Source organism: Anopheles funestus, chromosome 2RL (genome assembly GCF_943734845.2).
Source record: "Anopheles funestus chromosome 2RL, idAnoFuneDA-416_04, whole genome shotgun sequence".
Taxonomy (NCBI): Eukaryota; Metazoa; Arthropoda; class Insecta; order Diptera; family Culicidae; genus Anopheles; species Anopheles funestus.
In genome coordinates this window covers 47,870,834-47,896,105 of record NC_064598.1, presented here as the reverse complement: position 1 = coordinate 47,896,105, position 25,272 = coordinate 47,870,834, and the positions used below count along the sequence as shown (strand labels likewise).

The following is a 25,272-nucleotide window of genomic DNA, read 5'->3' as shown; positions in this document are numbered from 1 at the left end:
GGTGTGTAAATATTTAAAATTTTAATGAAAGAAATTAACTGATTTTAGTTGGTGGCTTTTTTTTCTTTTGCAACATTGTTAAGGAGCTGCCAATTTCACATTAAACTGCTTTACTAGTCGAATATTACTGCACCATTACAGCATTGAGGAAAACTGCAGAATGGTGTACGAAATGCAGTTTGATAATTAGAGCGATTTAAACACTTCAAACGATGTGTAAACAGAAGAAGAAGAATCGTTTTGAAGTGTTTGTTGCGATTCCTTGCAGTCTGCTGGAGCAAATACACTTGACAGCTGAAGGGACAGAGGTCCGATCAAAGGAAGCTGAACAGGAGAGACGCGATCAGCGAGTCTTTCGAACGCACGTCTAGAGTGTGTGAGTGAACGGTGCGAAGCGGTCACAATAATATTTCTACGCGTTCCCTTTCGACAAAACATGCACAAAGGCAAACACAGTTCGGATTACTGAATGAATTGCGTGCGGGGATGGAATGCCGGAATAGAAACACCATGTTGGACGCTGTTGGAGTGGTGTGTAGTGCATCATACACGGCAACAAGAGCCCCCCAAAAACTCACGCCTCTGTCTCACGCCGTTTGCGAATGGATTCTGCGCATTGCTCACCCTGCTCATCGGTGTGAGCAAGTGTGCGAACCGTGAGATGTGAGGAGCAATCGCACACGACAGAGCATTTCGGAGCGCCGACAGAGAGCTTGTCGTGCAAAGGACAGAGGGAGCATTTCGCATCTCGCGTATATAATCGGCGTTTTTCCACGCTGCGAGCTCATTCAGTCTGTGCCGAGTGACATGAGAGTGAAGACATCGAAAGTGATCGACTGCAAGACATGTTTCAGCATGCTTTTCAAACAAATCAATTTGGAAACGGTAAGTGAAACCCATTTACACCCCACGGGAATGTTAGCGACAAAACGTGTGTAGGAAAGCTGTTATGCGAAAGATTCGAACGAGCGGATTGGCATCAGTGTGGGTACAGAGTGCGTTCTGACTGAATCACTTCTGCTGCTCACTGCACTGTGAAAATCGGTGAAAAATGGTGAAACAGACGAAATCCGCACGGCGTTCAACGAAGCTAATTGTAGATGATGCAATCGACCGTAGTAGGCGTGGAAAATGTTCAGCAAATGTGAAATCAAATCAGCCACCAACGTTTCGGATGTGTATTTCGGTGTATTGCGAACCAGCTTGAACAAGCGAAGCACACATTTGACGTCATGTCTCGACCACAAACGAAACAGCGAAAATGATCGCCGACGTGAACACTTAGCCCGGTGTGCTCCATTGGCATCAATTAGCACCCAATTGTAGTGGCGATATGATGCACCATGTGGTCGGTTCTAAAAGCCGGGTGTAAAGCCAATTTACGTGCCTTTGACCAACGCAAATGGAGTTTTATTTTACTCATCAGACGGCGGATTTGTGAGGTTAAAACATACACGGGCGGATTTTGTGTATGCGTTTTGTCAATGCCTCACACTTCCCGCGAGAAGATTATGTGAGTGGTGAGACAAGTGAGATGATTGTTTGCTCACCTGCCCGTTGCTGGTGAGCAACGTAAAAGCGGTTCTGTTTCTTGCCCCCTCCCCCCACGGGAAGGAACCTCCATCCGTCCGGTAAACTTCGTCCTTCCATGGCCTTTCCCAACGAATGCAACCGACGCCACTGAGTTCTAGGGCGACCTTCACTCGACCTCGTCGGTAGCGTCCCGAGCAAACGGGCTCGTGCCTCGTGCATGTCCGAAACGGCGGTTCTTGTTGGCTTCCTATCGCTGTTGGCCGTGATTGAAATTGGTAGCCGCTAGAAAAGTTGGTCTCTGGCAGCCGCCAAAATCTGGCCTAGCGTAGTCCATCCTTAAGATGTAGGTCAAGGTTTGATTGGTTTCTATATGCCGAAGCCTAGCGAACAGCATCAATTGTGCTTAATGTAATATGGTTTAGACTGCTCATGCAGACCGTGCCCTGCAGGATCAATTGGTGCGGAAATGATGAATGAATTGGTTAGACCAAGCGCAAAACGGACGGTGGACGTACAAGAGGATCCTTCAACGATGGGAAACGAATGAAAATGAAAGTGGAGTTATTTAAAACATATTTACAAACACACACTAATATTTTTTTTTATTTCTTAAAAACGGCATGGCCGTATCAAGACTTATTCACGTTGTTATCACGTAACAGAATAGTCAGTCCATGCTACGGGGATGTGGTCCGGATGGGATTTGATCCCCAGTCCTGCCGTGTGAGCCCTGACACACACTAATATACATGAAAAATTTTGATGTAGAAAGATTTGTCTTGAAGAAAGTTTGGTAGAAGAAAATTATAGTAAAACTTGCCTTAAGCAAAGTTGGACTAACATTGAAGAATTGAGTACTAGTTTAAGTTACTTTTTCTTTAGTAAGAATTGTTGTTGAAACTCCTTTTTTAACCCTTATCATGGTACCTTCACCATATTCTTATCATCCAAACCAATGCTAATCTACGTATTTGTGTGCGATTCAATGTTTATTACTTGCCATGTAAATTAATCCATACCAATCTGCTACCACAAATCCATTGTACCTTGGGAAGCAATACAGCTGCCAGGCAAATAAATCAGCTTTATCCCCGTTCCGTACGAAATAATCTAGTTGCAATCGATTTATGCATGACGTAAGGTGGTACGATCGTTTGTACGGTTACAGTTCGATGCATTTGTAACAGTGTAACCGAGGACCAGTTCTCTCCATTAGCAATCGTGCATAATATTTATTTCTCTTGCATGGCGTAGTCGCGTAAGATGTTGTCGCGTGTCACGTGGTCCGTTTGCAAGGAGCCGTATCCTTTAGCCATTTAGTGTGGTACGCAGTTTTGCCACTGATCAAAACTACTGTCGACGTACGTACTGCTAAAAGCAATCACGATATGTCGCCTTTGCTCACATAAATCTGTCTCAATCCGGAATAAGAACGACCAAGGCACAAACAGTTAAAACCCTGCTTGGTGCCATGCGAATTTGTCAAGCAGATACTGATCGCTGGTCGGTTCGGACTGTTTCAAACGTTCTTTGGGTACGTCGCGTCCAAACCCGAGGCACCTCAATTGACGTTCAATTAAAACTAATTGGTTCCAATCGACGCAAAACGGGACGACTCGATCGTCGCTCAACGTCGCTTTTTTGCCAAACCATGAACCTGAATACCAGTTTGGCACGCGGGGCTAGAGATCGTATTTATGAGGGAACTGGCGCCAGTGACAACGATGGTCAGTAAATCTCCATCATCCAGTAATGTTCCGGGAATGTGAACACGTGGATGAACTTTTTAAATGTTAAGTAGGAAACGTGAGTTTTATTCAACTTGATGTAAGTGTTGATGATCATTGAAATTGAGCATTTAGACGAAAGCTTTTAATTACGCACCAGCTATTTATTACCATTTGATGACTTTTCAATATTTTCTGTAAATTCCCATAAAGTTTCCTCATTTTCAAGGTATAATAACGTATTATTTATTTCACTATTGTCCTTCTAGCAATTCTATCAATGCTCGTTACGATCAATTCTTTCGTTTCCAATGCTTTTCGACTGTTTTTATCGGTTCTTTTTTACTTTTCATACAAGTTGTCAACTTAAATGCGCATCAATTTGGGTTTCCCGAATGCTTTCTCCGATATCGGATCATTTATCGTTCTGTCGGTTGCTGCTTTTGTTGTAAAGGACACCTGCGCAAAATCATTTCAATTCATTTGGATTTCATCGAGCAAAAAATAAAAACACCCCATCAGTCAATGGATTAAGGGGTAGGGAATGGAATTCTTTTAGTAAATACATTCTTCACAATGCAAAAGCTTTCCATGGTGGAGCGTGTACTCTGCATCGTCATCATCGTCTGGAGATATACATTCAGACAATGTCATTCATAATTCGTGCTTACATTACGTGGACAAGCGCAATGCATTTTGATCTGATTGGATGCAATCGTATGTGTATAAAGAAGGAAAGTAATTTTTTTTGCATCTTCATTCTTTTTGCATCTTTTGTATTCGAGGGAAATGGAAGCTACTTACTTTTGCTTTGAAACGTATTTCTGGAGCACAAACCGATTCAACATCGTTCTGGTGGCGTTGCAAAAGGGTGTACCAGGTACATTTTCATCCCCACGAATGCAATTAATTGAACATTCCCGCGTGTCTCACCTGGTTGACCTTTTCGCGTACATTACGTGTTACCATGGTGGGATGGCATTTTATTGGACAACCTGATGTGGAATGTGTTGGAATGAAATGAAAAAAAAACACGCGAATCATCATCTACAGTGTAGGTTAGAATAAGTGCAACTTGTGAGATCTGTAGAATTTTTTTTGTAGAAATTTATGAATTAGTTTCATAGTTAACTTCAGATGGGTTGATTTTTCTTTCATTTTGAATTTGTTTATACCTAGTTAATTTATTTTCATTGTTAATTTCAATAGGGTTTCATTTTGTTATTTTTATTACCACAGGACCGGGTTCAAATCGCATCCGGACCGTCCCCCCGTGGCATGGATAGACTATCCTGCTTCGTGGTAAAATAAGTCTTGATACGGCCAGCCCGTTCTAACCAAGCAAATAAAAAAAAGTACAATATTCTCCAATATTGGGGTCTATGATACCTTAAGTTAGAAAGCTAAAATTTTTAGCCCGGATCTGTCAAAACATCGAGCAGAATCGAGCGGGAAATTGATGACAGGTAATATCATCATGCAAGGATTCCTCAAGGACCTAGCATTTTGACATAATGAATTACATTAGGCTGCAGTTTTGTAGAACCGTGTTTTTACGAAACAGGAATTACAGCGTCGAAATGTAGTTCGAAATAAAGGCATAGCACAAGTAAAAATTTGAATTATTTTTCATAAAAAGCTGAACATAATTAAACTAATGTAATTTCATTGTTGTTTTAAATCTAAATTCAATCAACATTCAGCCGAATCAAATATGACCTAACCTGTTTCAGACCTGCTAGAAAAATGCCTTGTTTTGACATTTGTCGAGCAGCTGATCGAAACTAACATTAGAAAAATTTTCTAATCTGAAATACGCAGGCTTATTTTGCTGAGCGGTTTGTATGGAAAACATGCAGCAAATAAGCCGCGAAACGTCAAAGTCCATATAAAAAACTAGTGGAAGGTATCATAGACCCCATTAATATGTACTAGAATCCACTCACGCTTCTTGTAGTTCGGAGAAATTGAACCTTGTTTGTCCGATACTGTATATTGCACCTTTCCGACACAAAACCGGAAGCTGGGTAGCAATGGAAGGTAAGATAGAGCAGGTTGTGTTGTGCGATTGCCAGTGAGTCCATACATTCAATTTCCCCAAAGATATAGGTTGGATCTAGCCGAGTGTGTGGATAAAATGTTTTAGCCATAGGTAGCAGAGCGGGGTTTGAAGGCCGTCCGGGTGTCAAATTTCGTACATCCGTTCGACGATGCAATTGCGTTGCAAACGAGTGGAAATAATATCATTAATTGGGTATGCATCAGTAGCAAAACACCGAACGCTGTATGACAGAATGTCCATCATTTATGAGATGATTCTTTAACTGTCCAATCCATTCCCAATCCAGAATTTGGAGCTTTCAACTTAAAATAGAACCAACTAGGTATAGTTTAAACATATTTAAATTTAACTTTGTATAAAAAATCATCAAACAGACAGAGTCGAGAACAGAATCTTCACGAAAAGCATTTAACTAAATTGCATTAACGTTAAATTGAATGTTTCATCGCTGTTTTCGCATCAACACACGCAGTTCGTTTCACTGATTTTATAATGAAAATACCAAATGAACTTCCATAGGGCCTTTTGGGCAAAAAAACAAAGGTGAAATGTATGTGGTGTTCGGCGAAGCTTCATTAGTTTTGCACGCAACGTTCGCTGGACATGCCGCAACGTGAAGTTATTCGATTTTCGTACAGAAAACGGCCGTGGAGCAGATGTGCAAAAATCCTAATCTAATTAAATCGAACAACTGTGGAATGGTGTTGAACAGCCCGGTACCAATGATCCATGATTTGGTAGTTTCACTGAATAATCAAATAAAGTTGTTAGCAGCGTCTGTTTCAATTATGAATCACCAACGTTATCGCTTTAGCAAATGAATTTAATTTAATTGATTAGTTTGGTTTTAAATTTCTATTCCCAAGCATTTGACTTCGAAAGAGGCATAGTTCATTTTATAGATTTAATTGTCATAACTTTACATTGATATTTTGCTCCACTAATAGCATGTTGATGAACTGAATGTAACTGCGTCATTTCGACTGTGAAGTTTTCGTTGTAACTCAAAGCGCAAAAAAGATCAACCCAAAAGAAGATGGGAAAAAACAACTCTCTATAAACCTAATGAAGGAAGAAGAACGAAACAAAAGTATGTGCGGAATGCAACACAAAGCTGTGGTTTTAACAACCAAACATTCCTCAATATGCTGCCATATTTGTACAAAATGTACAACATAATCCGCGTTTTCATGTTCCCGGTATTGTATGCGTGCTTTTGAGTGTAAAATCAAATTGCAATTCACGCGAAACGGTTGTAATGGTTCACTTTCACCGTTTTGGATTGGGCGCCTCCATCCGTCGTTTCATAGTGAGAAGTATGGTGCCTAGTGAGTGGTGAGAGTGAGTGCGCTTCAGTGAGATTTGGTAAAACAAATTCACTGCGCTTTCAAAGTGTGTTTTCTCTCACACTTTCTCATGCTCATCAGTGCTCTCTCTCTTTCTCTGTGCGATTGCGCTGTTCCGCGCAAATCCGCACCCAGTGAGAAAGAGCAGTAAATGGAAGTGAGAAGAATTTCGTGCTCGTTCTCCCCCTGGACTGAAACCGGTACCGAATTGAATTGTTATCCTTTCGGAATGTTTGCTTCGTTTCTGCTTCCACGTGCATGCACGCCCTTCGTTCAGTTTGCCGAACCTCCCCTCATGCGACTGATGGCCGGTTCCGGTTCCACGTGGTAGTTTGCGTGCAGGAGCATGTCCGGATCGACGCTTCAAGGACACTGAACCGGGGCGGCCGTACTGTTTTTTTTCTTTTCTTCGCTGTACAACATAAAAGCCCTGTTCTGTTCTAAGCCTTCACTCTCGGTTGTTCGCTCTCGAGTGGCTTAAGTTTGCTCGCCGGAAGCGAACCGGGCACTGGTTGTGCTTTCGTTTCGTGCAGAACGAGCTGACCCGACGCGTCGCATTTGCAATGCGTGTCCTGGCGACCGCTACTGACCTCCAGGCATGTTTTGTACCGAGTGAAAGTACATTTAACGCATTTGAAGTAGAGTCTTTAAAAATGGTTTTTATCTGCGATGTAATGGATATTGTTTTGAAAGTCCTTTTTATTCAAAAAAAATTAAATTTTGTCCATTTAATTCAAACAAATATTTTAGTAATAAATGAAACAAAAATAAATAAGCTCTGAAGATATTGGCAACGCATTATCAGTTATTGTAAAAATAGCATGCCCTTTTGCTCGTTTACCATTAATAGTTACGAGACGAGCGTAATTTTAACGCATGATATGTTTCAAGATCGTGACGTCAGACATTGATTTTGTGAATCGTTACATTTTCCACCCACACGCACAGCTTTTGGCTGTATCAGATAAATCCCTTTCTGGCCCGGCCGTGAAGCTATCGTAAATCGGTTTGGTGGATTCTGATAGCGCAAAAGCCATTTTACGATGTTTATCAAGGGCTTACAAAAAACCCCATAGATTTGTAGTCACTCGTGGAAAAGTGGCAATAATAATATTTGTGCCCGTGTGTGCACCTTGAATGACGCCGTTAGTTTCATTCTCGATCCAATTGTTAGTTCTGGCGGTAGGAAATCGACTCGAGTGAAAACAAAACACTTGGCGAATGTACACAAAAAAAAAAAAAAATAAATAAACGTTTTATTACGTTTGCGTTTGAATCTCGTCAAGCTTTTAGTCCTAATGGTGAGGTGGGGTGAATAGATGGGGTGTATTCGTGAGTTTTTGGGCCACAAAATCCCAGGGAAAATCGTCGTTGGTTTAAATAATACAAACCAAGCCGGTTGATGGATTAATTTTATAATTATTCTTGGCAGTTACTTGACACGCTACCGGGATAATACAAGTCAGGTGCATTCATCACCGAATAAGACGAATAAGGGAGAAGAAGGTTCGCAGAAAGTGTGACCAATCAAACCCTTTCTGAAATTTCTTGCAGACATGTTTTTAATAACTGCACACAGAACAAAAAAACCCGCTTAAAGTCTCTGGTCAGCAGCGTATTTTCATTCCCTAAGTGATATAGGTGATGGTGGACAGCAGCCAAACGTCACGAGATGAATTTTAAACGGTACACGAACTTGTTGATTAGCCTGTGAGATGAATTGTTATGAGCTTGTTTTAATGTGTTTGTACTCTGTTACGAAGAAAGGTAATAAAAAAGTAAATTATTACACAGACCGAAGGAAGAGACACAATTAGCGCAATCGTTTCCATCCTGTTTTGCAGTCTTTTATAAGCCTTTTTGGCGTGACAAACGGTACCACATCAGAAGGTCATTTTTCATTGAGGATGAAGGATAGAAGCGGGAGAAACACTTTTGTTCAACTGCTGACGTTTCCCATCCCGCTTCTTATCTTTGCATGAAATCATAGGGAAAGAATATCGGTTTTCGCTAGAAGACCCCTTTAGGAGAGACGGAAGGTCAGTGTCTCGTTGTGGCAAGCGAACGGTGCGGTTCGGTGCGGCGGTGTAGGTCACGAGGTTCCCAAAATAGACGATACGCACGGTCGAACCCACCCAAAGCGTTGCATGAGAGCGTGAGCTGTCCGAACCGAACCGTACATTCCGGTCCTACTGGGCGTACCGCACGTATATGGGGAGCAAAAAAAGAGAGTCAATTTTAAGTAACAGCATACTCATACGAAAGCGTACGTCACATACCCTCTAATCTATCCAATGCTTTTGTTGTGTTCATTTTATCATGCACATTATACGCAGTCACTCACGCCCCAATAAAACCCGCCCAAATGGGAAGGGAATCTGTGCGGATGATCTTGAAAAGAGAAGCCACCACGTCAGGAGACGATTAGAATGCGTGTCAATGCGGTTCGTGAGGATGGCGCTGACCTACGCTTACAAGCGATCATTCATAAGGGATCATTCAACTATTACGTAACACTGGACGGGGGGAGGTGTGGGTTACTGCCAGCGTTACAAATTTGTGTTACGGGACATAAAATAAGATAATTGTAAAATTCTGGATTTTTAATGTATGGGCGAAAAGTATGCGTAAAAATTTACAGAAACGATTCTTCGACACCAAGAGAATATCCACGGGGAGGGCACATTCACTTCTCTCTTCTTTCCGCCATTCTAGAATATGTTTTTTTTTGCATGATATTGTTGATCATTACTCGAGATGTTTTACTATTGACTGGCGATAGTATAAACATGTGAATCCATTAGACCAATATAAGCATGCAAACGATAGTTAATATTAACTCTTATAGGGTTGTTCTCTTGTTATTTCGAATGATGATGAGTTGGTGGTTTCGCCAAACTATTACTTAAATAACAGAGATGGAGTGCTTCAAGCGTTACGTTTTGTTACAATAGGAAGGGGAAGTGGCAGGGGTTAAAAATTCATAATTGTTGCGTTACGCAATAGTTGAATGATCCCTAAGCCACTACCACCAACTGTTACTGGTCAACCAGCCTGAACAAGCTTCACCGGGGAGTGTTGAAATCGTTTTGACATCTGGCGGAAGGAGCTATACTCCTGTGAGGAGAATCGAAACAGATGGCTGGCAGACAGAAGCGTCAATAGGTTTGGTTGATGGAAAAGTGCAGTCAGCCATTTGGAAAATGGGGTGTAAAATAAGGTGAACATCCAAACCATTTGGTCACTATCGGAACCGTCGGTTTTAATCTTTTCCGAATAGGTATAATCCGTATGAATTATCAAACTGGACAGCAGCTTTCGGTATACATTTTAACGAGCAATTAGGTGCTAAAGTCCTTGTAACGTTCATTCAATTTGATGTCATTCAAACTATGGGATTAACGGATTAGAAAACGTTTTATTGCTTAATCTTTTCGGACAGCAATGGACAATTTAGACAAGAACTATTATAAAGATAGAGGAAAATATTGCCGTTTTAATACAAGAGTTGTCTACAAGAGTAGACAACGAAGTCTAAATTTGTATTCCAAATTGCATAGTTTTAGGCGATTTTAAAAATTTAATTGAATTACCTACCAGAGTAACGAAATCATTTTTTACTTAGACTTTACACGGTGATGAAAGACGGTAGTTGATCGAGAGTTTATTCAGGATTAAGAGAGTTCAAGGTAAAAAATGAAAAACAGAACAATTTTATTACGTTTTTGTTTACCTAGAAATTGAATATATTCTCTATCATGTGACCATGGCATCATACACGATGTATGATCTCGTCATGATCAGCCTGTTTATCAATGTCGGACAAGTGTTTGTATTGCTGTGAAGATTGTTGTCAGCTTGAACTTGTTAAAGTATTTTTTTTCTTGCAGTGTTAACGAATAGAGCGAGACGGTTGCATATTGATTTGGTGGATGATCAGATTGGCTGTTCACACATCGATTATGAAGCAGCATGTTAACAAGCTAATTCTACAACACCCTTACAGTATACCAAAACACACCTGACGATGATGATATCAGCTGTGTGCGTGCGTGTGTTTTTCTATCGTCCAACACAAATGCATCATATAATTGTTGCAGGTGCAGATTCGCCTACATATCAACGAGAGCACATAAAACAAGAAAACAAGAAAAATAAAAAGGAAGCAACGATCGTTACGCGTTTTTGCACATTTTGGCGCCATGATCGTTGGGAGAGCGACACAACGCTGCGCTCCCTGACAGCTATTTTTGACCGTTCGAAACCAACGAAAACTAGCAACGGGTGGATGAGAAAATATTTCACCCCGAGTCAGACACGAGCACGTTGTCGCACGTCACCTAAAAAAACCTCGGAATAGTTAACGGTGTTGGCCTGATGTTGACCGGTGGCACATTCTGACATTAGACGGCAGGGAAGATGGCAACCCCGGAGTCGGTTTGCTCTCTCGGGGTTTTACTCGGATTTCTCTCTCTCTCTCTTTATCCCTCTCGTTAGCCCTCTGGTTGGGAGGAAGAAGAGGGAGTAGATCCGTAGGTCCGGTCTATAAAAGCGCAAATCGCGGCGGAGAAATCTTTTCAGTTAAATTTCAAAACCGATCCGAGCTAGATCAAGGTTTTCGGCACACGATCGTCCATTTTGTATTGGGAAGTGGTTGCGATCGGTTCATCTGCGCTCCTGTTCCCTTTCTCATAGAACAGGTACCACCGTGTGGAGTACCATTTCTTGGCTGTGTTAACAGTGTGTGTATGTGTGTGCGTTTGAGGTGTGATTCATCGTATAGAAATTCGTGCTCGTACAAACTGATAAGTGATCGCCACGTGGTTGTTCTGTGCATAACGTTCTGTGTTTTAATTGTTTGTCGACGTTCGTTTTGAATGAATGTGGTCCCGTGTAAGAGTGGTGAAATAGTAATCCTTTTCCCTTAAATTCTACCCTCCACCCCCCTTCCTATCCCACCCTATTACCGGTGAAGACTGTGAAGACAGACGGGAGAGCTTTTTTTTTGGTGTACGATCAGTAGAAAACTCAATAGTCCGATAGTAGCGAGCATTGAACGTGCGCCAGGTCTTGCAAAACACCGTACGGATAAAAATTGCCCAGAACGCTCATGCCATGCGCAGCTCAATCTCTCAGCTCTTCTCGGCAGCGACAGACCACGATGCCAGAGGGCACAACGCACATCAGCTGCAGACGGCAGCAACAGCAACTCCTACACAGTGCACTAACGGCTATGCAGGTGCGTGTTTTTCCATCGACTTTGCCCGCGTGTCTCGCAATCTGACGCGCTTTGTTAACTTCAACGAGGTTTGATCGTGTCGGGTGTTAGATTAAGATAGGATTGGATTAAAATAGCCGAACAGCTAACGGGCGTTGTTAACAGATGGGATCGGCTGTGATCGACTTCAGAAAAACCTTTTCCCACATCCTCCGCATTGTCCCGCGGAAAGTTTTGCCGATACCGAGAGAGGAACAATTGCCAATTGCGACTAACAGATTGGGTGATGATTGATGGTGGTACGTCCATTAGGACAGAGGTGTGAAAATCGTGAACATCATCAAGCGAGAGTAAATGCTCCATTTCGTGTACAGTGCCATGTTTGTGCAATCAGAACAAGAAAAAGGATAAATTTTAAATCCATCTGCTTTTGAATTGTTTACATTTACCTCTGTACATCATTTCCGGTGTACGGTTTTTTGTTTCGTGTAGAATGTGGTTTTTTACTCATGCATTTTCCCCTCTGATTGTTATTGACCGATAACGGAATAACACTTCGGAAGCCGAAGTTAGTGTAAAGCTTCACTGGTTCCCTGATCCGGTGATGATATAACGACGCGCAATTTACCGCAATAACGGTGGCGTCACGTAATACCGAGTGGCAGTGGGCAATGGAAATGAGGCCGTTCCGCTTTTCTATCTATATCATGCAAGTGGGACAGTGTGCACGACCGTACCAGCCTTGGTGAAATTATCCCACATGTCTGGAGGCGCCTAATCCTCCGAACTGACAAAAAACACCAGGCGCCTCCATTAGCAGCAAGAAAGGAGATTAAATGTTACCAGAATCGTTTTGCTAGTTTTACACGTTATCGTAAAAGGGAAAGAGAAATAAAATAAACATTTATGTTTATTGTATGTTTGTATATGAATAGTTTGCAAAAATTTAATCAGTTCAAATCTCACTGTTTCGATGCGCAGAAAATCTCGAAACAGTAACATTCCAAGCACGCCGCTCTTCCCCTTCATGTGGCCGGATATCGTTTTGCTGTTTTTTTTCTCTCGAAATGAAGTGAAGAATAACAAATGGCCCAAGGCCATTCACGACGATTTGGGTGCGATTGTGCTGCTTGGAGCGTAACGTGAATCATGCCAACGAAAACAAAACCCAAAGATGTGGATGCTGTGGATTGTACGAGACACGGAGGGCAATCATAAGGTCAACATAAACCGACCCGATGTGGGTTGAATATTTGTGCGGAATAAAAAAAACCCCCATGGATGGATGGAATAAGAATGAATGGTTTGAATCAGCCATCGTCCACGTCGCAAAGTGTGTAGTGCTCGAATGGAACAAATGTTTAATTTATTGGAACTATAGAAACACGCGCAACGACGATCAAGTGAATGGAGAAATTCGAACAAAGTTTGATCTGCTTAAACCGGCATCCGTAAGGAGTGATCTGCAAGGAGTTCATTGCACCGTCGGTCGCGCGGTCCACCCGATTCCAATTGACATCTGATACAATTCGATCGTTTGATTACGTGTGTGTCTGTGTGTTAACGATTGTGTCTCGTTAAGGTTAATTCTTCTTCTACGCGACACAATGGTGCGGGTTGAACGATTCGTCCCTTTATGTTCGGTGGTGACGAGACGATGATGATTTACGTACCGGATTTTCAAGTGGCTTTGTGCCGTTGGCCAGAGACGAACGATAAATATATCCTTCGTGAAATTAATTAGCACCGTCAACCATGTGCCATAATTAAAATGAAAACACGTCCCCAGATCGTGTCGAACTGACCGTGACAGATGAATTCCTCGTTTCTGTTGTGATTTCGTTTGTGGCTGTATCGAATGGATTGATATCCCAAAAGTTATTAAGCTTTTGTTGTTTTTTCCCCCAAATTACTTTCGTCTGTTAATGCCTTTTTTTTCTTATTTTGCTCGGGCTCTATTTGTTATCTTCTCCAGGACACAGTGGATCAATTAAAGATGTATCAAAGACAGACTGGAATTCCCGCATCGGGGACGGAACAGCGCAGCTCAACGGGACTCTCGGGCGAGGGACGTCCGAAACGGCAGAGACCGACTCATCAGGTAAGAGGACGATAAAGCGAACGATTCGCGTGTGTTTGCCAATTACCGCAGTAATGTCTCAAAGCACTTATACCACGACGAACGATATGACGCGGAAGAGGAATCGCAACACAACGTTGTTTCCGTGCTGAAAATGATGTGCTTAATTTCCTCCAGGCGTTACCGAATGGGGGATTAGCTTGATGCATTTATGTGCCACTACCGTGTGCAGTTGCTTAATGGTGCGATGGAACGATTTCGCGTTAGATTGTGACACCAAAGTACTGATAAGTATTGCGCGTGGCCATGAACTTCACTTTAATGTTATCAGGAAGGATAAGGAAGATTATCTTTCCGAATGCAAGTTGAGCCAAATTGTTGGAATAGCTTGATTCTGTTTTAATTAGATAATGAAGGAAGGAAACAAACATGAAGTGAGGAATTAGTTCACATCAGTAAGTTTTGGAAATTGTGTACAATAAATGCATTGAAATTAGCTTAAATAAATTTACGTCAATATGCGTTTTAGAATACTCTTTACTTGAAGTAATCGAAGGTCTTCAATTAATTTATCTACTAATTTTATTTAAAGAATTTATGTTTGAATTTGTTTTCTCAACTTTCATTAGTCTCTTAGCAGTAACCTTTAGTAAAAAATTGAAATAGATGTAATTAAACTACTAGTAATTGTACAGTTTCACATACATGATATGGTAATAGCAATAAAATTTCATTTAGAAGTTCAAACAAGATCAGGACAACATAAGTTCCATCATTACACATAGTTTCCCGAATAGACGACAGTTGCTCGAAAATTAGTTTCAAATATTTTAATATTGACTATCGCATTCTAATCTTTTCCAGGGACCGGGGGGATGCGGGACGCGCTGGAGGGGCCGGGCTCAACGCAGAACGACATTATTCACCTCAAGAGACGGGTGGGACTCTTCAGTGGGGTTGCTTTAATTGTCGGTACTATGATTGGTAAGTTGGTCGTCCGTACGATGGTACTTCGTCGCAAGACGGAACCTTTCACGCAATGCTAATGTGATGGGGGGAGTTCTCCATCATCCGCAGGGTCCGGAATTTTCGTGTCGCCATCGGGTTTACTGGTGAGAACTGGTTCCATTGGTGTGAGCTTTATCATTTGGATGGCCTGTGGATTGCTCTCGTTGTTAGGTAAGTACTGTGTGGAAGTTCTTTCGCATGTCAAAATGGTTGATGTGGGTCGCTTAGAACACATCCACCCAAAGTCACATAAAACGAGCCTGTTGGGATTGAAGTAAATTTCGATCAAATATCCCCTTTCAAAATCAGCTAAAATGGTGTATAAATTGCTAGATAAAATGGGAAAATAGTCGATATTATTTGTGCTCTAAAAACTAAGCAACAAATCGTGTGCGTCACTGGGTTGCATTTTGACAGTTGACAAACTGTCACTGTCCCATTTGTACTGTTGCTTTTGGGTTCAAAATAATTTGTAAATAATCTACCGCTTCCTTAAAAGCCTCCCCCAAAGGATAATGCATAAGGATCGCACGGCTTATCGTCGCTGTCAGTGGTACGTGCGTCACATGCCTTACGACGCGAGTGCGTCGATTTGTGCGGTCTGTCCCAAATAGCAGATCAGTTACTTTTGCTTTTCGTTTCTCGATTTTGACACTCATCGATCAGCCTGTCGGATCGTGTGATACAACGTGCGGGCTTTGTTGCATGAAGGATGCTGCGGCAATGTGTGTTGCGCGATCGTTCCCGACCGATCGTCGTGTGACACTATGCCCCGCCGCAACACGTTCGCTCATCTGCGTGGATAAGCGTTCTTAAAATAGAATTTTGAAGCAACGGTAATATCTTTTATTTGCGAAAAAAAATGCCAAATCCTCAAGGCACGGGAGAAGTTGAGTGGTCATATCAAACTGATGAAGATCAAATTGATATGAAGATGATGGTATGTGTCATGAGGCTTTTGTGGTTTTTGGGGAGGAATTCTTTTTGGGGTCGGGGTGATAAATCTTGACCACGACTCGTTCAAGAATGTGATGCATTATTGTTACATTTTGTTTTAATTTTTGCAATGAGCACGTTTGCTTTCCTTACCGAAATTGTAGGCTCGTCCTCGTGTTTGTTTGTTTCATTAAATCACCCTCTGAACAAGGGGGTATACGTAACATCATCTGAATGTGTAAACATGTAAATAAATATGCTATTTTTATGGCATCGTACATGTTCCTTTCTTTTTGGTTATTTTTATCAAAGCTTCAATTTTATAATGAAACAAAATTAGTTTTATGCAAAATACTTAATAGTAATTTTAAGACAATAAAAATAAAAAATATTAAACGGTCATGTAAAGCGTTATGCTAACTAAATATAAATAGATCGGCAACATTTTTAAGATTTTCAATAAAATAATTAAATTAAATATTTATTCAGCTTAATGGAGACGCCTGGTCTTTCATCTATTACGATCATGCGGAGAGGTTTCATTACAAATTAGTTGCGATTCTTTGATACGCAATAACAATAATGCTGTTGTACTCTGAAGTTGAATGACAAAATGGTTACCCTTGAACCGTTGCGTGTTTTGTTAACAAACATCTGAAGACATCTTTACGGCGGATGCTTTCCTTTCTCTCCTTTCCTAACAATAAACTACACCAAAGTGAATCGCGTTTGAAAATTAAACCGTGACAAATGGCATCACATCAATGCTGCTGAAGCCATCTAAATGGATGTCGAACCGTACAATCCTTCCCCCATGTGCCTTTCCTTCCTTTGGGTGTAAGTGAGCTAACGGCTGTTAATGAGACTGTCTGATCTTCTCCTTAGCTTTTCGGTCAATATTTACAAATATTTCTCGACGAATAGCAAGTTTCAGTACGGCGAAATGACACTGTCGTGTATTTTGTAGACGGATTTGCAAACCAAAAGAAGAATTTAGCCGTTATTAATAGCGAATGAGCTTAATTGCATGGCGAAGTTATTTTTTTTATCGAGAATTAAAAGAATGGTGACGATTTTGTGTAAGAAATTGTAGCAAATGATGCGCATTGATAAAAATAAACCTTACACACCCATTTTTTGATCGATGAGTAAACCGGGACCATTTCATTAAAACTATTTCAAAAGTAGATGTACTACGGAAGAACTTTTTTTCCTCATGTTGTACCACGCGTTTCCTGTTTCCAAAAGCACGTAAGCAGTATGCGTGAAAATAGCTGCAGGAAAACTTTATCCATGAAGGATCAAAGTTATCGACGTTGCGTGGAGGCCATGGAAAGTTGTGCAGGACCTGCATGAAACTTTTATTTTTGCAAGTCCATATAATTTATGCATTGATAGCAACTCATTTCATCGTTCTACTTTTGCTACTTTCATCGTTGGTTTTGGACATGAAAAGCTACGACGTTTTTGGGCGAAGAACAGAGGGGTTTTTGGTGATATCTTAAGAATACGATAATTCTTATAATCGTGGATTTATCACGAAGAAAACATCCAATACGTGACTTGACGAAGTACGAGATGTGGTTTTGAATATGTGGACAACATTAGAGATTGTTCATCATACTGATTACATTTATTATTTAATACATCTAAGCAAGAAATCAAATATGAAAATAAAAAATAAAACCTTTTTGCAAATATAGTTAATGGGTAAATAAAACTCCCTCTCAACTCGTTAAGCTTAATACATCAAAAGGTCCCGGAATATGCCGCAAAACGAGTCGTTTGAAGGGGTAAATGAGCATCGTTGAAAGTTTGTCCCGCTTGAATGCGTCGTTGACAGTCATTAAACCGGCGACAGCGGAAGAATGCAATTGTCACGCTGCCAAAAAAGGAAGATGACAACCGTCTACATACCGAAGGTGTATTAAAGCAAACCTCTCGATCGCGTTATAGTTTCGGCCATACACGACAACTGCTTTAGCAATAAAAAACACAATGAATCCATTCAGTTTCCTCCCGCTAATTCGCTCTCTCTCTTTCTCTCTCTTTTCTGATATTTTGCAGGTGCATTGGCGTACGCTGAGTTAGGCACGATGAATACTTCGTCCGGAGCAGAATGGGCATACTTTATGGACGCGTTCGGGGCCTGGCCCGCCTTCCTGTTTTCGTGGGTGTCGACGCTGGTACTCAAGCCGTCCCAGATGGCGATCATTTGTCTATCGTTCGCGCAGTACGCCGTCGAGGCGTTCGTGTCCGAGTGCGACCCGCCACTGAGCGTGGTGAAGATGGTTGCGATCCTTGCGATCGGTAAGTGCGCGACAGACGCTGGCCGGGTGAATGTGAACAGATGCGATGAGATTTACCATGCGCGATAGGCAGTGTGATAGCACCTGGATGTGATGGAATCTCGTCCCATCTTCATCCACCTTCCCCATCTCCATCCACCCAACACACGTGTTTGGGGTTCTGTGTTCGGTTTTGCGGAACAAGATGGCCCTGTTCATGATCCGTTTCGGTTCGTTGTTTTGCGTTTGGTTTGGTTTTGTAGTCGTTAGAACCGTTCCCATTCCATTCCAGAGCATCGGACAGGAACTCTGTTGTGTGGCCGAATGTGGGGCCGGATTCGACAAATCCGCTTCCGACTGCTGAAGCACTGGGCAAAGTAAGGATAAACCAATCTCGCAATACGATGAGCGTTAATTAAAGAGTCCACCAAACAGAGAGAGAAAGAGAGCGAACGAGAGACAGAGAGCGATCAGGCGCACCATCTTGACTCTGCTGCTTTAAAGTATTCTCTTCTTGTAGAATCTGCTGCGTGCATCTGGTGCACCGGAAATTGGGAAGCGAACGACGAAATTCATCCTTGTTCCGGCTACGATCATCCGACACTATAGTCTCTCTTTTGGTGTGGCTCTGGCACTGCTCGCGTGCATGCGTACGTCGATCCTTCCTGCCGGCCATCTCTGACCCTTAACAAGCGGTGCACGCGGAACAGACGGACGAGGAACAGAGCAAACGCTTCATTTGCTTGTTTTCATTTTTCGGCCATCATTCATTGCATACAAAACCGAGAACGCGAAATAGTTCGTTAGTAGCCTTTAAAAGGTTTAGTTGCTTTGTTTCGTACGTTAGATTTTTAGTGAAATTTATCTCAACAGATTAGCAGCAGAATGTTCAACGAGTTTTCTTACAAGTTTCTACAATTTGTTTACGATACAACACTCTGTAAATTGAAAAGATAAATTTCACTAATCATCCTACTTTTGTTTCGTAAATCGATCGGTAAAATGTACAAAAAAAGGTTAGCGAAAAAAAATCACGAGCATTATGATCTCTTATTAAATATTAACCTTTTTTCTGTAACACTTTCCGATCAGTTTAGAATTTATTCTTATCTTATTTTTCTTCTTTTAATTCTTTAAACTAATTAGTTCAAATCTTGTCATCAACTAATGTTTTTCTTCTTTCTTGTAATATAATATTCCTACTTCATTTGAGTTCCCGAATGGGTATAAAATTAGTAATTTACAAGATTTTTTGATAAAAAAGGAAACTGTAACTAATTAAGAATTTTTGACAATATTCTTTGTTTGTTTTAACTATATTTTACATATTCGAATGAATCACTTTTGCTCGTTTAATATTATTTGACATTTTTAGACATTTTTAAACGTTTTTATGATATTTTTTTCAATTCAAATGATTATAAATATTTTGTGGATTTTGTAACCTCGTTTGAAGAAAATATTATTGCCAAATTCCCAAAGAATTATTTCTTACACTCTGCAAACTTAGTTCATACACCCCACTAATCATTCCATCCCATTTTCATCTTTTAATATTATTTTATTGCACAACGTAAATTTTCCTTTATTATTTGCTAATTCCCATAACTTTTTACTTTGTTGCAAAACGAACAAACACACGTACGCGCGCGCACCATCACAACAAGAGAAAACGAAACCAAAGCAATCAATCTATCCTAACGTCGTGTTGCCGTGCCGTTCCGGAAGCTTACCGTTTGCCGTCTTGCGGAGCAGTAACCTGGGGGACCAGTAACTAATCGACCCATTCTCCCTTTGTTACCTCTGTTTCCATGTGGCCACCATGCACAGTGAGCATCCTGTTCGTCAACTGCTACAGCGTGAACCTTGGCATGGCGGTGCAGAATGTGTTTACCTCGGCGAAGCTGATCGCTGTGCTGATCGTGATCTGTGGCGGTGCGTACAAGCTGTGCCAGGGCAATACGCAACATCTGCAGAATGCATTTAGCGGTACAACACCGTCGCTGGGTGCGATTGCGACCGCGTTCTACACCGGTCTGTGGGCGTACGACGGTTGGAACAATTTGAACTACGTGACGGAGGAGATCCAAAACCCGAGCAAGTACGTCGAAAGCCAGCAAGTCAAGCAACCCCTTTTATGGCTTTAAACTAAAAAAACCTTTTTATTCCTGGCTGTAGGAATCTTCCTCGTTCGATCATTATCGGTATTCCGTTGGTGACGCTTTGCTACGCACTGATCAACGTTTCCTATCTGGCGGCCATGTCACCGACGGAGATGATCGAATCGGAAGCAGTCGCCGTCACGTTCGGCAATCGCATACTGGGCGTAATGGCTTGGTTGATGCCACTGAGCGTTACCATCAGTACGTTTGGTAGTGCGAACGGAACACTGTTTGCCGCGGGACGGTAAGTTTTAGGTTTGGGTGTGATTTGTTATGTGGATTCTAGCTCATTTGTTGCAAACCCTTTTGACTTTGCAGGCTCTGTTTTGCTGCCAGCCGTGAGGGACATCTGTTGGACATTCTGTCCTATGTGCACGTTCGTCGACTAACACCGGCACCTGGTTTGATTTTTCACGTAAGTTTTTTTCTGCTTCCGAAGAATGTTCGGACAATGTTACTTTAGAAGATCAAAGGAACTTGTCAGGGAACTTGTATAATGTAGAAATTCTTGTAGGATAATTTTCATCAATTAAAAGGTCAATAGGATGATTGGAATTGGATGTGATTTGTGAGTATTATGAGTATCCTTGTAGCGGGTAGGAAGAATTGCAGATTTACCTGAACACATTCAAGTTCAACTTGGTCAGGAACTAAGAATGTCTCCAATTTTTCCACTAAAACTCTAATCTTGTGTGAAAAAGCTATGTAAAAAATGGATAAAGGTTCTCAAATTAACACAAAGCTCTCTTATGAGTGAAGAAAAAGGCACTCCGATTGTAGTAGAAGGTCTTATCAGGAATAAGAATGCTTTGCCCATCATTTCTTAGGATTTGGAGTCTATCATCGAAAGTGAAGGTAGAGCTCTAATCTCTCAGCTAATATTCACTCTAATAGTTTGTTCTTAAAAAAACTGAAATATTTCTCCTCACTTTCACGTTTTGATTTTTTTCTCCCACAGTCTCTTATTGCCGGTGCGATGGTACTGTACGGTACGATCGATTCACTGATCGACTTCTTCAGCTTCACCGCCTGGATATTCTACGGTGGCGCAATGGTGGCCCTCATCGTGATGCGCTACACCAAACCGAACTACCCGCGACCCTACAAAGTGAGTACGCCGGGCCACTCCTTCCATCGCCTGTTGCATCATCTTGACAACGAAATAACACTCTTCCCATTCCCTCGACAGGTCCCACTTATCATTCCAATTTTGGTTATGGTCATTTCCGGCTACCTTGTGGCGGCTCCCATCATCGAGAAGCCGCAAATCGAGTACCTGTACGCAGTGCTGTTCATACTGGCTGGGTTGATCTTCTACGTTCCCTTCGTACACTACGGTTACCATCCAAAGTTCATGGGTAAGTTCGTCACATTACGTATGCGGCCGGCCCACCACCGGGGTATGGGGGTTTAAAAATAGCAATTAACACAGCTACAGTACCGTGGTTTGTTTGCTTGGTTTTATTTTGTTTTGTGTTTTTTTTTCGGAAGCGAACTCGCACCACCAACGAACCGCTACTTTTTGCTTTGGATTTGCTTGGTTTCGTTTTCCTCCGCCAATTTTCCCACCGTAATGATCGGTGAAGGATATTGTTGTTGTGCAAAAATTATTAATCCCAGCACCTTTGCAGGCGGGGTTGATAATGTGCAAGAATGTTATTTGTAGATTGAACTGCAACGAGTTGTTAATGTTTCGCACCGCTTGGGAAAAGCTTTCCGAAAAAGAGAGAGAGACAACTCGGCAATAAGACTACCTTAGGAATGTAGTGTACTTAAGGAAATTGTTAAAAATTCTATTGTTTAGAACTATATTATCTAAATTTTAATTACTGCTGATAGCTCGGTTTTGTTTGTGCCGCCGGTTTTTAAAAAAAAACTAGAAATGGTAGCCTAAGATCTCCCTTGTGGATGTAGTGTCACAAAAGCAAACAAAAAGGACATGAAATGAATATGAAAGTTATAACATCATAGCAATTTATAGAAAAAAAATCTTTATCCCCTTGAAATTTTATCGAAAAACTACTATAAACCCCAAAGATAACAACGAAAAATACACAAATTTGCTGATAAATTGTGAAAATATTCTTGAAAACTAAGGAAACCCCATAAAGAATAATGTTAGTAATTTGTGAAAGTTAAGTAAACTTCTTAAATCCACGAGTAAAACTGTGGAAACCTTCATTGACATTTTCGAAGGAAAAAACCAATGAAAAATGATCAAAACCTTGTAGAAACCCTGAGGGAGGCTGGAAAAAATATTATAAAAACTGTGTAAAACCCGTCAAATACTACTCACCGACACCGAAGTCGACTCCTAAGAAGTGATGGGTAAATCCTCATTTTTCCAGGAGTCGGTTTAATCCGACTCTGAGGCATTCCGGAGTTAAATCCGCAGTAACTCCGAGGTATTTAGGAGTTACTCCTTTAGGAGTTACGAGGTATTTAGGAGTTACGGATTAATGCAAAATAATTCGGAGTTTGATCCGGAGTAATCCAAAATTTGCTCCGGAATAATCCGGAGTAATTACTGTGGAGTAATCAAGAGTTAAATTTGGATTAATCTGAAGTAATTATTTCGGAGTGAGAGTCGGAGTGGATTATTTAATCCACTCTGTAGTTCCCAGTACTGCTCCAAAGTAAATTCCATATTCAGCTCCGGAGTCAAATCTATTTACATATATTTTACATTTATTGTTCTCTTTTCCTTTTCCTTCCAGACAATGTCACCCTTTTCTTCCAGATGCTCTTTGAAGTAGTCCCAACGACCTCGATGGCAATGTTTGATTAGAATGGCGAGCATCATCACAAACAAACACCCAACGAATGTACCCGTATCGTGAAAAGCAAGGCCCAAGACCCAACAGCAATTTAACCAGCAATGGCACAAAACTGTAAAGCCAACGTAAAGTCGCCTCCTACCCAATAGCATATTGGGCTGGTGGTGGTAGTATATCGTCGTGTGTTGGCATTAGTAATATAGCACATCAGTTTAGCAGTAGTGCTCGTAGACTTAGCCGTGTGTCTATGTGCGTACGTACTTAATCGCAAAGCGTACAGCAAACAAATTGTCTGTTTATCCTTTTTAACGCTTTAAACCACTGGGTGTGCGACAAAGGAAAATGGGTAATTAAAAACGAAAAGAAGTGACAGCAATATGGAAAGATTGTTCGCAACATAGCAATATTATACATATACTATATATTGTCCATACTTACACTGGTGATGTAAGGGAAGTGTGTACGTGAGCAATGCTATCATGCGATTGCAAAAGAAGCATGAAATCCCACCACAGAAAATAGGCTAATTTTTCATCCCGGATTGCATACTTTACCCGTACAGGGTTTCATTTTGTTCAAAACGCCTAAAAGTATGCAATTCATAGTCAACAATAGATTCCCTACCAAGCGTCGTTGCCATGGAGAGTTCATTGCTGATTTGATTGTATGCGGGCAACAACATGTGTATCTTACAAAAGACTATTACCATAGCAACGGGAAGAGACGATTAAAGGTAGCATTTGTTGTTTGTTTTGTTTTGTGAAAGTTTTATGAAGCGGGCAATTAAGTTTTATTTTGTATCTACCTAATACGCTTAACCAACTGCACGGATCATTCCCGAATGGTCGTTTTTTTTGTAGTTGTGTGTTTTTTGAATTCATTTTGTTGTTTTTGCTTTCAAACGGAACACCGTGCGTCCGTTAATGGACAGTGAAATACGACCATTTTTTCATCATCGGCTTGGAGTGCAGGAGCCGATGAATGATCTCTCCAATTTGTGGGAAATTTTAATATTTTGCCCTAATAGTAACGTGGCTATCACCTTCCGGTGGCCAATGCAAGAAGGAAGCAAATGTTCGTGATTCGATCGGTGCACCAACGGAGCTATCATTCCGCGCCGAAGGATCGAACGAACATTTTGACGCGTATCAAAGCCACCCTCTAATCGTCTCCGACCGTTTGTTTGTTAGTTCGTTAGTTTTGTCCTCATATACTTATCATACTGAGTTTTGTTCGTTGTTTTACAAATGATTTAAACCATATGTAACAATTGGAAGACAGTGATTGGAGCCATTGCGTAAAGATTTGTTGATGATAGCTGGCAGGGTTTTGACTCCATTTTGACGGCCAAAATCCAACAAAACAACCACCACCATAGAATACACGACACGGGGATAAAGACAGTGAAAACCAAAACACAACACCAAACGGACTGCTACATGAGATTGGATTTTAGTATGAGGTAAAGGGAGGAATGAAATAAAATATGACAACGTGATGCTTCGAACATTACGAACGCAACAATCATTACTTAAACAATGGGTGTGCGCAGGAAGCGAGTGGGAGCGTGGATGCGTTGAGCGGAACGAAGGTTTACGAAGGGATTGATCAGAAGGGGAACCCAAACCAAGAAGTGATTAGTGTAAAACCGTTTATTTTGTGTTAAAAGTATAGTTTTCTTTTTTGCAAATTGATAAAATAAAGAGACGTTATTTATATGATGAAAATAAATCATAAAGGTGCGTGTGTTTCGTCGTTTTTTTTTGTTTATACAAAGAGCTGCAAGGTAAGATAGTAGAAATTACTAAAAATCCCCGTGAAAATGTTCAGAAAGAATCCGAAAAAAAAAACAGCTGGAAAACACATGGTAAACGAATGCTGCAAACTAGAGATGAGAATAACAACTCTTTTTAATGAGTCAACTCAGAGTGAATGAGTCGTTATTAGAAGTCAGTTCGTTTAACGACTCATTTTGGAGTCATAAAAAAACCCGGCATAAACGTATAAGTTAAGGTTTTGGTAATTTTACTCACTCATGAGTGTGAGCATGTAGCCGTGGTAAGTCGAGTTGCTAAAATAGTAAATACGTGAGTTGAAACAAAAATGATTTGAAACGAAACTTTTGATACACATGA

The 25,272-nt window shown here is 41.0% G+C and overlaps 2 protein-coding genes across 4 annotated transcripts; both read left to right on the top strand.

Annotated features, from left to right (window-relative positions):
* The first annotated feature begins 752 nt into the window (after window positions 1-752).
* Window positions 753-24,875, top strand: LOC125774758 (b(0,+)-type amino acid transporter 1). 3 transcript variants are annotated; one of them, XM_049444961.1, is made up of 12 exons: window positions 10,192-11,368; window positions 11,644-11,907; window positions 13,862-13,987; window positions 14,831-14,950; window positions 15,044-15,145; window positions 17,978-18,220; window positions 20,029-20,299; window positions 20,377-20,604; window positions 20,679-20,775; window positions 21,319-21,468; window positions 21,550-21,718; window positions 23,078-24,875. In XM_049444961.1, exons 2-12 carry the CDS (start codon window positions 11,784-11,786, stop codon window positions 23,146-23,148), a joined length of 1,701 nt encoding a protein of 566 aa, XP_049300918.1. In that variant the 5' UTR covers window positions 10,192-11,368; window positions 11,644-11,783; the 3' UTR covers window positions 23,149-24,875. The 3 variants fall into 3 exon arrangements, with proteins under 3 accessions (XP_049300919.1, XP_049300918.1, XP_049300917.1); XM_049444962.1 differs by lacking the exons at window positions 10,192-11,368; window positions 11,644-11,907 and adding an exon at window positions 753-885; XM_049444960.1 differs by having other exon boundaries at window positions 10,192-11,907.
* On the top strand, window positions 18,291-19,994 carry LOC125774773 (uncharacterized). The gene is made up of 3 exons (XM_049444986.1): window positions 18,291-18,428; window positions 18,491-18,575; window positions 18,719-19,994. Exons 1-3 carry the CDS (start codon window positions 18,313-18,315, stop codon window positions 18,878-18,880), a joined length of 363 nt encoding a protein of 120 aa, XP_049300943.1. The 5' UTR covers window positions 18,291-18,312; the 3' UTR covers window positions 18,881-19,994.
* Window positions 24,876-25,272: the final 397 nt, after the last annotated feature.

Excerpts from the sequence above, each read along its gene's own strand:
- LOC125774758 (XM_049444961.1), top strand. The coding sequence starts at position 11,784 with ATGCGCAGCTCAATCTCTCAGCTCTTCTCGGCAGCGACAGACCACGAT. Across the intron at positions 13,988-14,830 it reads GGCAGAGACCGACTCATCAG|GGACCGGGGGGATGCGGGAC; the intron begins GTAAGAGGACGA and ends AATCTTTTCCAG. Across the intron at positions 15,146-17,977 it reads TGGATTGCTCTCGTTGTTAG|GTGCATTGGCGTACGCTGAG; the intron begins GTAAGTACTGTG and ends GATATTTTGCAG.
- LOC125774773 (XM_049444986.1), top strand. The coding sequence starts at position 18,313 with ATGGAATCTCGTCCCATCTTCATCCACCTTCCCCATCTCCATCCACCC. Across the intron at positions 18,429-18,490 it reads CCTGTTCATGATCCGTTTCG|AGCATCGGACAGGAACTCTG; the intron begins GTTCGTTGTTTT and ends ATTCCATTCCAG. Across the intron at positions 18,576-18,718 it reads CTGCTGAAGCACTGGGCAAA|AATCTGCTGCGTGCATCTGG; the intron begins GTAAGGATAAAC and ends CTCTTCTTGTAG.